We start from the raw sequence: 16,924 nt of genomic DNA, 5'->3' as shown, positions 1-16,924 counted from the left end.
ACCTCAATCTTGTAAGCTCCAATTAATTCTCCATATTCACAGCTTTTGGGGGGGGCAGAGTTTTCCAGCTTTGCGCTGCCTATTTCCTATCAACAATCACCCCTAACACCAGTCCACCCCCCACCCTCTTTGTCCTGGACTCACCACTAAAATCGAATTTTAACTCATAGGTAACTCTTCCCTCCCACCATGTTGTATTCAGGAAGCAAGGGCAGAATGTCAGCCCAGAAAACCAGCAAGATCCAGTCCTGAAAATAGCAGCTATCCTCAATTATGCAGTGCATCAGCGGCACAGCTGATGCTCCCACTATGACAGCCACGCATTGTCAAAGGTACTGCCACGACTTTCTACTTCACAAATCGCCACACGTTTTGAGTGGAAAACAAACAAAAAAAAACATTGGTATAACTTTTGCACTTACCAGGCACTGATTCAAGTACAGAGAAGACTTCGCCTTTTGCACTAGTGAAAGTCACACCAGGTTTGCTGCTCTGTTGACAAAGTACAGGCGTATCACTGGACCACTCCGACTTGATAGGAGTCTGCACCTCCAGCTTCTCTTCTTTGTTCTCCGTTACCACAACTGCCTCCATCTTCTCTTCCTCCACTATGGCCACATTGTCTAGCGTCTTCTGGAGAGTTTCCTGCAGTTTCTTGATATCATCTCGGAATTTCTTATCCTTGGTTTGCTTTTCTGGCTCTACTGTTGGGGAAGTTGCAGAACCAGTCAACAGCTGTTCCACTGTCATATTCTTTAGACTTTCCAAAATCTTGATGGCTTCTTTTATCTCATGGAAACCTTTGGGAGATCCATCCTTTGCAACTTTCTCAAGACTTGTGCTACTTGAAGTTGTTCCAGCAGCTTGTGCCTGCTCTGCTTCAGGCTTATTTTCTTCCGATTGTGCTGCTACCTCTATTCCAACTTCAAGTGCCTCACTTCCTTTTACAATCTCGTCTTCAGTCACACCATCATCTGTTTCCCAACTATCACTGTCATCTTCCCACTCATCAGATGTTGCTCCAGTAGAAGTACCATCCAAAGAGTCCAGGTCAGATTCTTCAATGTCAGACTCAACATTATACAGATGCTTGCAAAAAATGAAGAAAAGTTGCTCAAATTTAAAGATAATTTGATACTTATTAACATAATTTAGTAATGGGCATTGACATGAGAACGCAAATAGGAAAGGTCATTTGGCCTCATTATCTGGTTTACAACCTGAGCTACAAGCAAATTGGTGCAGGGTAAAAATAAGACCAGAGAGTTGAATGTGTGGCTCAAAGATTGGTGTGGGAGAAGTGGGTTTCAATTCATGGGGCACTGGCACCAGTACTGAGGAAAGAGGGAGCTCCACCTGGAGTATTCTGCACAGTTCTGATCTTCCTACCCAAGGAAGGATATACTTGCCATAGAGGGAGTGCAACAAAGGTTCACCAGACTCATTCCTGGAATAGCAGGATTGTCATATGAGGAGACTGGGCCGGCTATATTCTCTAGAGTTTAAAACAATGAGATGCAATCTCATTCAAGCATACAAAATTCTTACAGGACTCAACAGGGTAGATGCAGGAAGGATGTTTCCCCTGGCTGGGGGGGTCTAGAACCAAGCGATTTAGAACAGAGATGGGGAGGAATTCTTTCAGTCAGAGGATGGTGAATCTTTGGAATTCTCTACCCCAGAGACCTGTGGAGGCTCAGTCATTTGAGTGTACTCAAGACAGAGATCAATAAATGTCTAGATATTAAAGCTATCAAGGGATAGGGGACTAGTGTGGGAAAACATTAAGGTAGATCATCACCCACAATCTAGCTGAATGGCAGAACAGGCTCAAGGGGCTGAATGGCCTTCTCCAGCTCCTATTTCCTATGTTCCTATTTCTTATGATCTTATGATCATGGCCAGTCTTTGCACACAAGATGTACAATCTACCCTACATCTAATCTCCTGAAGACAGACACTGCAGAAAACCTCCATTGCTCTTAAAAGGTTATCAAGTAGAATGGTCACTGAATTCTGACCTGTTCTAATCCAAAGTATATTCTTTTTCTGATCCCAGCAGCAGAAATTATATTATTTTGATGTCTTTCTTTCCTTATTAAAATGTCCAGGCCTGTTTACAATCAGATGACTATCCAGCACATTATTGAAGGTACTAGTTTATCAATCGATTTTGCCAGGAGTCAGTGTCCCACACATCCATTGTTAGGTTGGAAAGGGGAAATTTTTAAAACCTGTGTCACTGGAAGCTCAGTAATTATAAGCAGTTCTGTGCTGTCAGGCCAAGTTAAGTATCTTGTCCAGAACTACAACATCTCTGCCTATCAGCATTTAAAAGTCCTGGGCTAGGTCTCCTTTATATCATCTTTTGTCCAACAAATAATAATTCAGTTTTATTGGTCTCTATAACTTAAATGCAAAGAATCAATTTATTGATCTTTTCAAGGCCTACCCAATGCCTCAATGTCCTTCGGGCTGTCAGATGCCTAAATATTCCAAAGATGACCTTACCATCTGTCAATACAGGGTTGAAGAGAGATGCTGAAGTCTTATCTTGGTGGGGGTAGGAAGAGGAAGAAAAAGGTGGTACTCATTAATTTGGGTTTGGCAACATGCAGAGACAACTCCGGCACAGTGACAAATCCCCAAGACCAGATGGTCACCATCCCAAGGTTTTATAAGAAGTAGGTGAAAACATCACAGATGCTTTAACTATAATCTCCTAAAGTCTCTGGATTCTGGAACCATTCACTCTGTTATTGAAGAAAGGCGAGGAAGGAAAACCAGGGAATTAGATGCCAGTTAGCCCAACGTCTACTGTCAAGAAATTACCAGAGTCTATAATTAAGGCTTGAACAACTTATTTAAAACATCAACTGATCAGAGAGAGCCAGCATGGATTTGTGAAGTGTAGGACATGCTTGATGAATCTGATTGAATTTTTTGAAGAGGTGATTAAAGCAGTGGGCAAGGGAATGCCTGTGAATACGGTTACATAGGACTTCCAAAAGCTATTTAATGATGTCCCTCATAAGTTGCTGTTAGCTGAAGCTCATTGAATTGAAGGCAAATTATTTGTGCAAGTATCAGTTAATGGATTCAACAAAAGTGCAAGCCGAATGCATTCAAATTGTAAACACAAGGGAAGTACATCATGAAGTGACTTCGGCAGGTGCGAGAGGATCTTCCCTCCTCCCCACCCCCCTCACCTCACCACTCTGAGTCCAATTCAATAACATTAAGTTTTGCTAATTACCAAAGCAGACACTCTTTCCAGTGAAACACTGAAGCAGAGACTGCATCCTATCATGTTATGTTGGAAGGAATGTGGAAATTATCCACCTCAGACATCGCATGACTTTGAAAAGTGTAATTGAGCAAGGTGCCCATGTTCACTGCTTAGGTCTCAGCTGCCGTACTGTGCCCAATTCTGGGCACTACACTTCAGGAAAGAAAGGGTATCAAGATTTACCAAAACGTTACCAGGAATGGAGGGGCTGCAGTTATGAAGAGGTGTAAAAGTTAGGGCTGTTCCTTTTAGAATTGAGGAAGTTGAATCACAAAGTTAGGATGCAGGTACAGCAAGTGATTAAGAAGGAAAATGGAATGCTTCATTCATGGGATGTGGGCATCGCTGGCTAGGCCAGCATTTACTGCCCATCCCTAACTGCCTTTGTTCAGAGGGCATTTAAGAGCCAACCACATTGTTGTGGGTCTGGAGTCACATGTAGGCCAGACCAGGTAAGGACAACAGATTTCCATCCCTAAAGAACACTTATTGCCAGGGGAATGGTATATAAAAGTAGGGAAGTTTTACTGAAGCTGTGCAGGGCATTGGTGAGACCACATCTGGAATACTGTGTACAGTTTTCATCTCATTTGACAAAAGATATAATTGCTTTAGAAGCAGTTCAGAGAGGGTTCACTCTACCCATTCGTGGGATATGGGGCTTTCTTATGAAGAAAGTTTGAACAGTTTGGGCCGATACCCATTGGAGCTTAGAAGAATGAGAGGCGATCTTATTGAAACATAAGATCCTGAGGGAATTTGACAGGGTAGATACCAGGAGGATGTTTCCACTCGTAGGAGAGACTAGAACCAGGGGATACAGTTTAAGAATAAGAGGTCTAGCATTTAAGACAGAGGAGGAGAATTTTTTTCTCTCAAAGGGTCGTTAGTATGTGGAACTCTATTCCCCAGGAATCAGTGGAGGCTGGGTCATTGGATTTATTCAATGCAGAGTTAGACAAACTTTTGATAGACAAGCGAGTCAAGAGACAACAGTGAGCAGACGGCAAAGTGGAGTTGAGACCAGAACCAGATCAGCCATGATCTTACTGAATGTAGAACAGGCTTGAAGAATTGAATAGCCTACTCCTGCTCCTAAGTCCTATGTTCCTAAGTTAAGAGGTGACCTGATAGAGGTTTACACCATGAGAGGCTTTGATAGAGCAGAGAGAAAATCTAGCACCTCTGGCAAGTGGGGCAATAACCAGGGGTCATAGATTTAACATAATTGGCAAAAGGTCTAGAGGGGAACTGAGGAGAATGCTTCTTTTTTTTTTGAGTTGCCAGGATCTGGAATGTTCTCCCTGAAAAGCTGATGCGATAGTAATTTTGAAAGGGAGCCAAAGAGGTCCTTTAGGATGAACTGGGTGAACGCTTTGCGGAAAACCTTCGGTCTGTCAGCAAGCATGACCCAGACCTCCCTGTCGCTTGCCATTTCAACACCCCACCCTGCTCTCATGCCCACATGTCCGTCCTTGGCCTGCTGCAATGTTCCAGTGAAGCTCAATGCAAACCGGAGGAACAGCACCTCATCTTCCGACTGGGTACTTTACAGCCTTCCGGACTGAATATTGAGTTCAACAACTTCAGATCATGAACTCTCTCCTCCATCCCCACCCCCTTTCTGATCCCCGCCTTTTTTCCAATAATTTATATAGATTTTTCTTTTCCCACCTATTTCCATTATTTTTAAATGTATTTCTATCCATTGTTTTATCTCTACCTTTTAGCCTATTTCGATCCCTTCCCCCCACCCCCACTAGGGCTATCTGTACCTTGCTCGTCCTGCTTTCTACTCTTAATGTCCCCATTATCACATTCCTTAGATAATATCACCACCTTCAACACCTCTTTGTCCTTTTGTCTGTGACATCTTTTGGTTACCTCCACCTATCACTGGCCCTCTATCCAGCTCTACTTGTCCCACCCCACCCCCTTAAACCAGCTTATATTTCACCTCTTTTCTATTTTTCCTTAGTTCTGTTGAAGAGTCATACGGACTCGAAACGTTAACTGTGTTCCTCTCCACAGATGCTGTCAGACCTGCTGAGTTTTTCCCAGGTATTTTCATTTTTTTTTCTTTAGGATGAGCAACTTACAGGTTAAGGGCAATGAGCAGGATTTAGGACCAAGCACAGCTGCTCCTTCAAAGAGCAAGCCCAGGCATAACGGGCCAAATGGCCTCCTGCTGTGCTGTAGGTTTCTATGATTCATATATTGAAGATGCAGAGCTCAATGTCATGCTAGCCAGGCCCAGCTAAATGTGTAACTCGTACATTAATGCAACACTTGGGTCAATATTAGAGTAAACTTATTAAACGCTGAGTGGTAATGACCTGGAACTTACTGCCTACAAGGAAGGTGGAAGCAGAGGCTATCAATTATTTCAAAAGGAAATTGGACAGGCACTTGAAGGAAATAAACTCTCAGGGCTACAGGGATAAACCAAGGGAATGGGGCTGACTAGATTGCTCTAGAGAGCCAACATGGACTTGATAGGCCAAGTGGCCTCCTGTGCCACTGCGACGCTATAAGACAGTTTAATATTTTTCCCCCATAAATCCTCACTTATCAAAACCCTCTCCTACATATTCTCAAGCAGGCAACAGAATGAGTCAACTTAACCTTTATTCTCAAGCTAGAATGAACACTTCTTACCCTTGTAGCAATCTCACTGGCCCTGGGCAGTTTCTTACCTGAGGTAGTATGCTGGATTTGGAGTTATCGGCCCAGACTACTTCAACTTTCCCACTAACATCAACACGAGACACCTGACCAACAGAAGGTTCCTAAAGGAGGAGAGAATTGTTCAGTCCAAATATACAAATCCTGCTTTTCAAATCAAACACTATCTAGTTTCTCCAAAGGTTATAAGCTACAGAGAATGACAGCGAACTGCTCTTTGGCTCCCCAGGATGAACCAAAGCCTCTCCACTCTCTTAGGCCAACAGCTTGCTTTTATTAACAGACAACACCCATGTTGGGAAAATGGCTCATATTTCACCATCAGTATTACAGAATTTACAGTACAGAAACAGGCCATTCAGCTAAACAGGTCCTTGCCGGTGTTTATGCTTCAGGCAAGCCACCTTGTACATTAAGATAAAAGCAAAAAACTACGGATGCTGGAAATCCAAAACAAAAATAAAAATACCTGTAAAGACTCAGCAGGTCTGACAGCATCTGCAGAGAGGAACACAGTTAACGTTTCGAGTCCATATGACTCTTCAACAGAACGAAGGAAAAATACAAAAGAGGTGAATTATAAGCTGGTTTAAGGGAGGGGGGGTGGGACAGGTAGAGCTGGATAGAGGGCCAGTGATAGGTGGAGGTAGACAAAAGATGTTATAGACAAAAGGACAAAGAGGTGTCGAAGGTGGTGATATTATCTAAGGAATGTGATAATAGGTGACATTAAGAGTAGAAAGCAGGATGAGCAAGGTACAGATAACCCTAGTGGGGTGGGATTGGGAAAAAGGGATCGAAATAGGCTAAAAGGTAGAGATAAAACAATGGATGGAAATACATTTTAAAATAATGGAAATAGGTGGGAAAAGAAAAATCTATATAAACTATTGGAAAAAAGGGGGATCGGGAAGAGGGTGGGGATGGAGGAGAGAGTTCATGATCTAAAATTGTTGAATTCAATATTCAGTCCGGAAGGCTGTAAAGTGCCTAGTCGGAAGATGAGGTGCTGTTCCTCCAGTTTGCGTTGAGCTTCACTGGAACAATGCAGCAGGCCCAGGACGGACATGTGGGCATGAGAGCAGGGTGGAGTGTTGAAATGGCAAGCGACAGGGAGGTCTGGGTCATGCTTACGGACAGACCAAAGGTGTTCCGCAAAGCAGTCACCCAGTCTGCGTTTGGTCTCTCCAATGTAGAGGAAACCGCATTGGGAGCAGCGAATGCAGGAGACTAAATTGAGCTAAATTGAGGGAAGTGCAAGTGAAATGCTGCTTCACTTGAAAGGAGTGTTTGGGCCCTTGGACGGTGAGGAGAGGGGAAGTAAAGGGGCAGGTGTTGCACCTTCTGCGGTTGCATGGGAAGGTGGTGTGGGAGGGGGTTGAGGTGTAGGGGGTGATGGAGGAGTGGACCAGGGTGACAGCACCCTCTCACGGCACCTTCCCATGCAACCGCAGAAGGTGCAACACCTGCCCCTTTACTTCCCCTCTCCTCACCGTCCAAGGGCCCAAACACTCCTCTCAAGTGAAGCAGCATTTCACTTGCACTTCCCTGAATTTAGTCTGCTGCATTCATTGCTCCCAATGTGGTTTCCTCTACATTGGAGAGACCAAACGCAGACTGGGTGACCGCTTTGCAGAACACCTGCGGTCTGTCCACAAGCATGACCCAAACCTCCCTGTCGCTTGCCATTTCAACACTCCACCCTGCTCTCTTGCCCACATGTCTGTCCTTGGCTTGCTGCATTGTTCCAGTGAAGCTCAACGCAAACTGGAGGAACAGCACCTCATCTTCCGACTAGGCACTTTACAGCCTTCCGGGCTGAATATTGAGTTCAACAATTTTAGATCATGAACTCTCTCCTCCACCCTCACCCCCTTTTCTCCAATAGTTTATATAGATTTTTCTTTTCCCACCTATTTCCATTATTTTTAAATGTATTTCCATCCATTGTTTTATCTCTACCTTTTAGCCTATTTTGATCCCTTTCCCCCACCACCCCACCCCCACTAGGGCTATCTGTACCTTGCTCATCCTGCTTTCTACCCTTAATGTCACCTATTAGCACATCCCTTAGATAATATCACTACCTTCAACACCCCTTTGTCCTTTTGGTTATCTCCACCTATCACTGGCCCTCTATCCAGCTCTACTTGTCCCACCCCCCCTTAAACCAGCTTATATTTCACCTCTTTTCTATTTTTACTTAGTTCAGTTGAAGAGTCATACGGACTCGAAACATTAACTGTGTTCCTCTCCGCAGATGCTGTCAGACCTGCTGAGTTTTTCCAGGTATTTTTATTTTTCACCTTGTACATTACTTCATATCAAATGCTGTCACCAAAATATTCTATTCCTTTCACCATTATTTACTTGCCTAGCTTCCCCAAATTCATGCATCACTCTATTAGTGATTTGAGTCTGTAACTATACATCTAGCACACTTTGTGCATTTTTTTTAAAATTCTTTCACAGGATATGGGTGCTGCTGGCAAGGCCAACATTTATCACCGACCTTTAATTACCTGTGAGAACATGGTGGCGAGCTGCCTTCCTGAGCTGCCTTCCTGAGCTGCTACACTGGTCAAAAGTGCTATTGGTTAAACAGTTCTAGGATTTTGATCCGGTGACAAATGAATGCAATATATTTCCAATTCAGGATGGTGTGCAACTTGGAAGGTTATGCTGTTTACATTAGCATGCTGCCCTTGATCGTCCAGGTATTAGAGATCATGGGTTTGGAAGGTACCGTCAAAGACACCTTGCTGAGTTCCTTCAGTGCATTTTATACATGGTACACACCGCTAGCACCTTGTGCTGGTGCTTGAGGGAGTGAATGTATAAGCTGGTGGAAGGGATGCCTATCAAGTGGCTGCTTTGCCCGTGAAGGTGTTGATCTTGAGTGTTGTTGGAGCTGCGTCTGTCCAGTCAAGTGGAGAGTTTCCCACTCCTGACTTGTGCCTTTTAGATGGTGCATAGCAGTCAGGTGAGTTATTCCCTGTAGAATACCTAGCATCTGACCTGTACTTGTAGCCACACAGTATTTATATGGCTGGTCCAGTTAATGCTCTGCTTAATGGTGGCCCCCAGGCTGTTGACAGTGGGGATTCAACAATGGTACTGTCATTGAATGTCATGGAGATGGTCAGTTTCCTTCTTGTTGGAGATGGTTAATGCCTGACACTTGCTTGTGTAGCATGAATGTGACTTGTCACTTATCAGCCTAAGCCTGAATGCCATCCAGGCCTTGCTGTATGTGGACAAGGAATGCTCTACATTTGAGGAGTTGCAAATGGCATTGAACTTTGCGCAACTACCAGCAAACATCCACGTTTCTGACCTTATGCTGGAGGAACAGTCACTGATCAAGCAGCTGATGATGGCTGGGCCTAGAACACTACCCTGTGGAACTCCTGCAGGAGGTCCTGCAACTGAGCTGATTTGACCTCCAACAACCACAACCATCTTCCTATATGCTAGGTAGGGCTCCAACCAGTGGAGTTTTTCTCCCAACTTCTATTAACTTCAATTTTGCTAGGACGCCTGCATGCCACACTTGGTCAAATGCTGCCTTGATGTCAAGGATAGTCACTCTCATTTCACGTGTAATTTAGCACTTTTGTCCATATGTGGACTAAAACTGCAATGAGGTCAAGAGCCGAGTGGCCCTGGCAGAACCCAAACCAAGAATCTGCAAGGTTATTGCTGAGCAAGTGCTGCTTGACAGCACTGTCGACAACACCTTCCATCACTTTGCCGATGATCGAGAGTAGACTGATGCAACAGTAATTGGCCAGGTTTTTGTGGACAGGACATACCTGGGCAATTTTCCATACTGTCAGGTAGATGCCAGTGTTGTAGCTAGACTGGAACAGTTTGGCTAGGAGCATGGCTAGTTCTGGAGCACAATTTCAGTACTACAACCTGGATTTTGTCAGGAGCCATAGCCTTTGCTGTATCCAGTAAGTTCAGATCATTTTTGAGAGTGAATAGAATTGGCTGACTAGCATCTCTTAAGCTGGGGATCTTAGGAGAAGTCCAGGACGAATCATCCACCCAGCAGTTCTGGCTGGCAATCTCCTGTTAGCATTTAATTGTCCCAACGTTTACTGCTGGATGTGTTAGGACTGCACAGCTTTCACCCGATTCATTGGTTGTGGGCTCACTTAGCTCTGTCTATAGCATACTGCTTCTGATGTTCTGCTTGCATGCAAGTCCCATGTAGCAGCTTCCACTAGTTCAATTTTAGGTAGGCTTGGTGATACTCCTGGCATTCTCTCCTACATTGCTCTCTGAACCAGGATTAATGCCCTAGCTTGATGGTAATGGTACAGTCAGGGAGTGGCCAGGCGATGAGGTTAAGGCTTGTGGCTAAATACAATACAGCTGCTGATGGCCCACAGTGCCTCATGAGTGCCCAGTTTTGAGCTGTCAAGTCTGTTCTGTGTCCATTCCATCCAGCATGGTGGTTGTGCTACACAACACTATGGAGGGCATCCTCAGTATGAAGATGGAACATGTGAAGGTGGAGCTTCATCTTCACAAGGACTGTGCAGTAGTCATGCATACTAATATTGTCATGGATAGATGCAGTTGCAACAAGTAGGTTTTTCTGCTCCTGTTGGTTCCCTGCTGCATTGAAGACCCCATTCAGAGTACATTCTATGCCCTTGCTGCCCTCAGTGCCTCTTCCAAGTGGTGTTCAACATGAATTCATCAGTTGAAGGAGGGCAATAGCTAGTAATCAGCAAGAGGTTTCCTTGCCCATGTTTGACCTGATGCCATGAGACTTGGGCAACTCCACCTGACGGTATGCCAGGTGTTGCTATCTCTGACGGATCTGTCCTGATGATGGGACAGGGCATACCCAGGGATAGTGATATAGAGCAGTCTGGGGCATTGGCTGTGATGTTTGATTCTGTGAGGAAGCTGCTGAGGACAGCTATCCCACATGTTAGTGAGGAGAACGTTGCAGGGTCAACTGGGCTAGGTGTACCTCTGTCATGCCCGGTCCCCATGTCAATGCCACGCTGTCCACCTGGTTTTACTATTCGATCTTTTCATAGCAGTTTCACACAGTACTAACAAAGGGCACAGGACACACTCTGGTGGAGGACTTCAATGCCCATCGCCAAGGGTGGCTTTGTAGCATTGCTAGTGAACTTGCTGGGCAAGTCCATAAGAACCCAGCTGTTAGACTGGGCTTGTGGCAGGTGGCAAATGGCAAGAACACCAACATGAGGGGAAAAAAATCCTACTGACCTTGCCCTCATGAATCTACCTGTCACAGATGCATCTATCCATGACAGTATTGGTAGGAGTCCTTGTGGAGAAAGTCCAGCTCTCACACCGAGGATATCCTCCATCATGGTGTGTGGTACTTCCAGTGTGCCTAATAGGAGAGATTCAGAACAGAATAAGCAGCTCAAAATTGAGCATACATGAGATGCTGTAGGCCATCTGTAGGCAGAATTCTGTTCTACCATAATAGGCAACCTCATTGCCCGGCATATCGCTCACTCCATTAGCCCTGGTTCAATGAGGAGTGGGGAACCAGCATTCAGCATACCTAAAAATGAGGTGTCAATCTGTTGAAGCTACAAACCTGACTACGTACGTGCTGAACACTAGAAGCAGCATGCTACAGACAGAGCTAAGCAATTCCATAATAAACAAATCAGATCAAAGCTCTGCAGTCCTGCCCTATCCACATGAATGGCCGTGTACAATTAAGCAACCAATGGGAGGAGGCGGCATCATGAACATCCCCATCCTCAATGATAGCAGAGCCAAGCACAAGTACAAGAGACAAGGTTGATCCTTCTCAGCCTCCTCCTGAAGTGCCCACCATCATAGATGCCAGTCATCAGCCAATTTGAATTACCCCACATGATATCAAGACAGTTGAGCACATTGGATACAACAAAGTCAATGAGCATTCTGGCTGCAGTGCTGAAGACTTGCGCTCGAGAACTATCAGCATCTCTAACCAAGCTGATCCAGTAAAGCTACAACAGTGGCATCTACCTGACAATTGTGAGGAACCAGTTATTGGAAAATCTGAAGGTCATTGAATTTAGGACATTCTTCCTCCTGAGTTATTTTTAAAATTCTGCAAGGTTAACTCGGGGCTGTGAATATGCCATTCTTCAAGAAACCACAGGTCAAGGTGGATGTCCAGTGGAGAACACCTGGAGAGAGAAGAGATACTTTGTATATCTAAGTTAACAAAGAACTGCTGTTGCCAGGCTAAAGACTGTTACTGAATGATTAAAAACACCTGGTCTGAGAGAAGTACTCTGAACATTTTATCCTTTGAAACTCAGGGTATGTGCATGCCTTAGAAGCAGGTTGCAAGCAGAAGGCTCTTTCTCTCTCTGCACCACCTTTGTTACACGCAATCTAAAGTGAGTTAAGCTTTCATCAGAAATGTATCATCAGAATAACTCTTTTTTTTTAAAAAGTCTGCAAAGTTGTGATAAGTAAGAGTCATCAAGGACAGTTTCACCAAAAATCCGTCTGCAAGAACTTCCAGGTCTATTATGACCAGAATTCTGTTAGATCAACAGTGTCGAGATCTCTTTGAATTTTATCCTTTTAAAAAGAAATGTTCCCATACTCCAGCCTCTGTATGGGAACTGTGTTTGTTTTGTCTTGCTTTATGTTTGTGTGCGCAAGGGTATATGGGTTTGAATATGTTTTTTTAAAAAGGGGAAAATTGTTACATTTCTACATTACAACTTGTATGTTAACCAGTTTCGTAACCTGTTTTTAAAAAGAAGCTTGTTTTATAATAAATCAATTTTTTTTGTGCTTACTGAAAGAAGCCTGGTTAGAGTCTTTTTATGCTTATACAGTGTCAAAGGTAAACAGTTGGTCAGTTTTGTGGGTGAATTAAACATTTAAACTATTGTTGCAACCTGTGGAGAAGTGGGGCTAGAGTTAACTGCACTCTCCTCCCATCACGGTCCATAACACAAGGTGGAAAATTGTCAAGATATGTCCTGTCCACAAAAAGCAGGACAAATCCAATCCATACAATCAATCACTGTCCCATCAGTCTACTCTCATTCATCAGCAGGTGCCCTTCATAGTGCTATCAAGCAGCACTTACTAACTAATAACCTGCTCACTGATGCTCAGTTGGGAATTGCTGGTGCCACTCTGCTCCAGACCTCATTACAGCCTTGGTCCAAACATGCAGAAAAGGATAGAGTTCCAGCAGTGAGGCAGGTGTGACATCAAGGCAGCATTTGACTGAATGTGGCTACACAAGTGCCAGGTAATGACCACATCTCTAAAAAGAGAGAATTTAAACATGTCTCTTTGACATTCAACAACATTATTACCACTGGCGAATCCCCCACCGTCAATATCTTGTGGCTTACCATTGATCAAAGACTTAACTGGACCAGCCACATAAATACTTTGACTACAACAACGGATCAGAGTAAATCACCTTCTGACTCCCCAAAGCCTGTCTATTATCTGTGTTGCCTCCCTGGTGCCAGGGTCAATTATGTTGCGGAGTGATAACACCCTGAGGATGGGTGTGGGAGTGTGAATAGCCAGCAGTCGTGGTCCATATCAGTACCAATGACATAGGTAGAGAGAGGGATATGGTCCTACGGTCTGAATTTAGGGAGCTAGGTAGAAAATTAGCAAACAGGACCTCTGGATTACTCACAGTGCTACACATAAGTGAGCACAGAAACAGGAGGATAATGTGTAGCTAGAAAGATGGTTCAGGAGGGAGGGCTTTAGATTCGTCAGACGTTGGGACCAGCTCTGGGGAAGATGGAACCTGTACAAGCTGTACATTTGCACCTGAACAGAGCCAGGGCTGAGTTCCTTGCAGGACGTTTTGCTAGTGCTGTTAAGGAGGTTTTATACTAACTTGGCAGAGGTGTGGGAACCAGGAAATAATATTAGAGAGGAATACAAAGGTGCACAGAATAGTAGGAGAAATAGATAGCACTAGAGTAGGGTCAGAGTCAAGGGGAAAATAATAAAGTCTAAACCAGGGTTACTGTGCATGATTGTGAATGCAGAGTGTGGTAAATAAAATTAGTGAGTGACAGATGCAGACTGCCACGTGGGAGTATGATGTTCTGGCTATTACAGAAACCTGGCTCAAAGAAGGACAGGACTTGGTATTAAATATCCCTGGATACAAGGTATTCAGGAAAGATAGGAAAGGAAGAATAGGAGGTGGGTTGGCAGTATTGATAAAGGAAAGCACTGCAGTGCTGGAGAAATATGATGTCCCAGAGGAGTTTAGGACAGAATCTATTTAAATAGAGCTCAGGGACAAAAAAGGTGCAATTACATTGGTCAGGTGTAGTCTATAGGCACCAACTCGTTTGTGGAAAGGATGTAGAGGAACAAATCTGGAAGGAAATTAGCTTCCTACCTGGGAGCGGAGCACAGGCAGTCGGGAGTCAGAAGCGGCATAAATAGGGCTCTTGGATTGGAGCGCGGCCTTTCCTACCTGGGAGCAGAGCAGAGCAGCGGCAGTCGGGAGTCAGGAGCAGTATAAATAGAGCCCGGTGATAGGAACTCAGCCTTTCCTACCAGGGAGCAGAGCAGAGACAATCTGGAGCATATCTCAGCTGCTGAAGAAACTGAGTGAAAAAGAAACTGTGACATCACAGGAAACCAGTAAGTTGATTGGCTGGTAAGTGCTTGCTGTAAGGGAGTGTGTGTTAATAGGCAGTTTAGGACACAGGAGTTAAGGTAGATCTATAAATAACAAGAACTAGAACTTCGAAATAAAATAAAAAATATAAAATAAAATAAAATAGTTAAAATAAAATTATTAAAATAAATACCTAAAGCATACAGTTGTGCAATTAAGAAACAAATAACTTGTTTTATTTGAGAGTGGCACTAACATTAAATAAGCACATTAAATTGCAGTATACATAGAAATTATTCTAAATTAATTAAGAAAGTAACTTAATTAAATTAGTAAGCTCTTTATATAAAGTTTAAGGTATGTCAGTGCAGCTCGGCCATGTGGAATGTGCAGCCTGCAGGACGTGGGAAGTCACGCAGACACAAAGTGGCCTTGATGACTATATCTGCAGGAAGTGTCACCAGCTGCAGAAGCTTGAGCTCTGGGTTGCAGAACTCGAGCAGTAGCTGGAATCACCATGGTGCATTCGCAAGGCTGAGGATTGCATGGGATAGCACATTTAGAGGGGTCGTCACACTGCATTTAAGTAGTACATAGGTAGAGAGGGAACGGGTGACTGCCAGAACATCAAAGAGAGACAGGTAATGCAGGAATTCCTTGAGGCTATCTCACTCTCTAACTGCTTTTCCATTTTGGATACTGGTGAACGAGATGGGTCCCTAGGACTGTAGCAAGAGCCAAGTTCATGGTACTACAGATGGCTCAGCTGCAGGAGGGGAGGAGGAATAGTGGGAGTGCTATGGGGTAGGGGATTCCATAGTTAGGGGAACAGACAGGCGTTTCTGCAGCTGTAGACATGATTCCAGGATGGTATGTTGCCTCCCTGGTGTGAGGGTCAGGATGTCACGCAGGACATTCTTTGGGAGAGGGTGAACAGCCAGAGGTTGTGGTCCCCATCGGGACCAATGACATAGGTAGGAAAAGGGATGCGGTCCCAAAAGCAGACTTTAGGAAGTTAAGAAGTAAATAAGAAGCAGGGCCTCAAGAGCAGTAATTTCAGGATTACTCCCACTGCCACATGCTAGTGAGCATAAGAATAGGACTACTGACCAGTTCAACACATGGCTGGAGAAATGGAGTAGGAGGGATGGCTTCAGATTTCTGAGGCACTGGGGCAGGTGGGACCTGTACAAGGTGGACGGTTACACCTCAACAGGACTGGAACTAATGTCCTTGCGGGGAGATGTGCAAGTGCTGTTGGGGAGGGTTTAAGCTAGATTGGCAGGGGAATGGGAACCTGAGGGGAAATTCAGAGTGCAGAGGAGAAAAACTGGCAGTGGAAAGTAGACAAGTATCAACTGATAAGGAGGATATATCAGAGAGCAGTATCAAGGTGCATAGAGTACTTGGAGAGTTTGATAAAATTAGAGTAGGCAATAGTAAGTCATTAGATGGGGTCAGAGTAATGGGAAATGTAAAAAATGCCTAAATCAGGGTTAATGTGCATGCAATGAGAGTGCACGGAGCATGGTTAATAAGATTGGTGAACTACAGGCACAGGTTGACAAATGGAATTAGGATAATATAGCTTTGACAGGGAACTGGCTCAAAGAAGAGCAGCACATTGGCGTTAAATATTCCTGGGTACAAGGTGTTTAGGAGAGACAGGAAAGGAAGAAAGTGGGAGGGGGAAGAAGTGGGGTGGGGAATGGCAGTATTGATCAACAATGGCGTAACATTACGCGGAGAGAGCGCACTCAAGAGAGAGAGAGAGAGAAGAGAGAGAGGGAGAGAGGGCGAGCGCGCGAGAGAGAGAGAGAAAGAGAGAGAGAGAGAGAGAGAGGGCGAGCGCGCGAGAGAGAGAGAGAGGGCGAGGGCGCTCGAGAGAAAGGGAGAGAGAGAGAGAGAGAGAGGGCGAGCGTGCTTCGAGAGAGAGAGAAGAGAGGGAGAGAGAGAGGGCGAGCGCGCTAGAGAGAGAGAGAGAGAGAGGGGGCGAGCGCGCGAGAGAGAGAGAGAGAGAGAGCGAGCGCGCGGGAGAGAGAGAGAGAGAAAAAGAGAGAGAGAGGGCGAGCGCACTAGAGAGAGAGAGAGAGGGCGAGCGTGCTCGAGAGAGGGCGAGCGTGCTCGAGAGAGAGAGAGAGAGGGAGAGAGGGCAAGCGTGCTCGAGAGAGAGAGGGCGAGCGCGCTCGAGAGAGTGAGAGAGGGCGAGCGTGCTCGAAAGAGAGAGGGCGAGCGCGCGAGAGAGAGAGAGAGAGAGAGAGAGAGAGAGAGAGGGCGAGCGCGCGAGAGAGAGAGAGAGAGAGAGAGGGGCGAGC

The 16,924-nt window shown here is 44.9% G+C and overlaps 1 protein-coding gene across 1 annotated transcript in view; it reads right to left on the bottom strand.

The window, feature by feature from the left end:
* LOC144676808 ((E3-independent) E2 ubiquitin-conjugating enzyme UBE2O-like) overlaps positions 1 to 14,462 on the bottom strand; it is a gene marked incomplete at its 5' end in the record, with an annotated part of 44,354 nt that extends 29,892 nt beyond the window's left edge. The window contains 3 exons of the mRNA XM_078537132.1: positions 423 to 1,089; positions 5,986 to 6,078; positions 14,385 to 14,462. Coding sequence (XP_078393258.1) covers positions 423 to 1,089; positions 5,986 to 6,078; positions 14,385 to 14,462 — 838 coding nt within the window. The remainder of the gene's footprint in view (positions 1 to 422; positions 1,090 to 5,985; positions 6,079 to 14,384) is intronic.
* Between the last annotated feature and the right edge of the window lie 2,462 nt (positions 14,463 to 16,924).

Source organism: Cetorhinus maximus, unplaced genomic scaffold (genome assembly GCF_964194155.1).
Source record: "Cetorhinus maximus unplaced genomic scaffold, sCetMax3.hap1.1 HAP1_SCAFFOLD_1944, whole genome shotgun sequence".
In the NCBI taxonomy this organism is placed as follows: Eukaryota; Metazoa; Chordata; class Chondrichthyes; order Lamniformes; family Cetorhinidae; genus Cetorhinus; species Cetorhinus maximus.
Note: the sequence above shows the minus strand (reverse complement) of the source record. Positions and strands in the feature narration are given on the sequence as shown.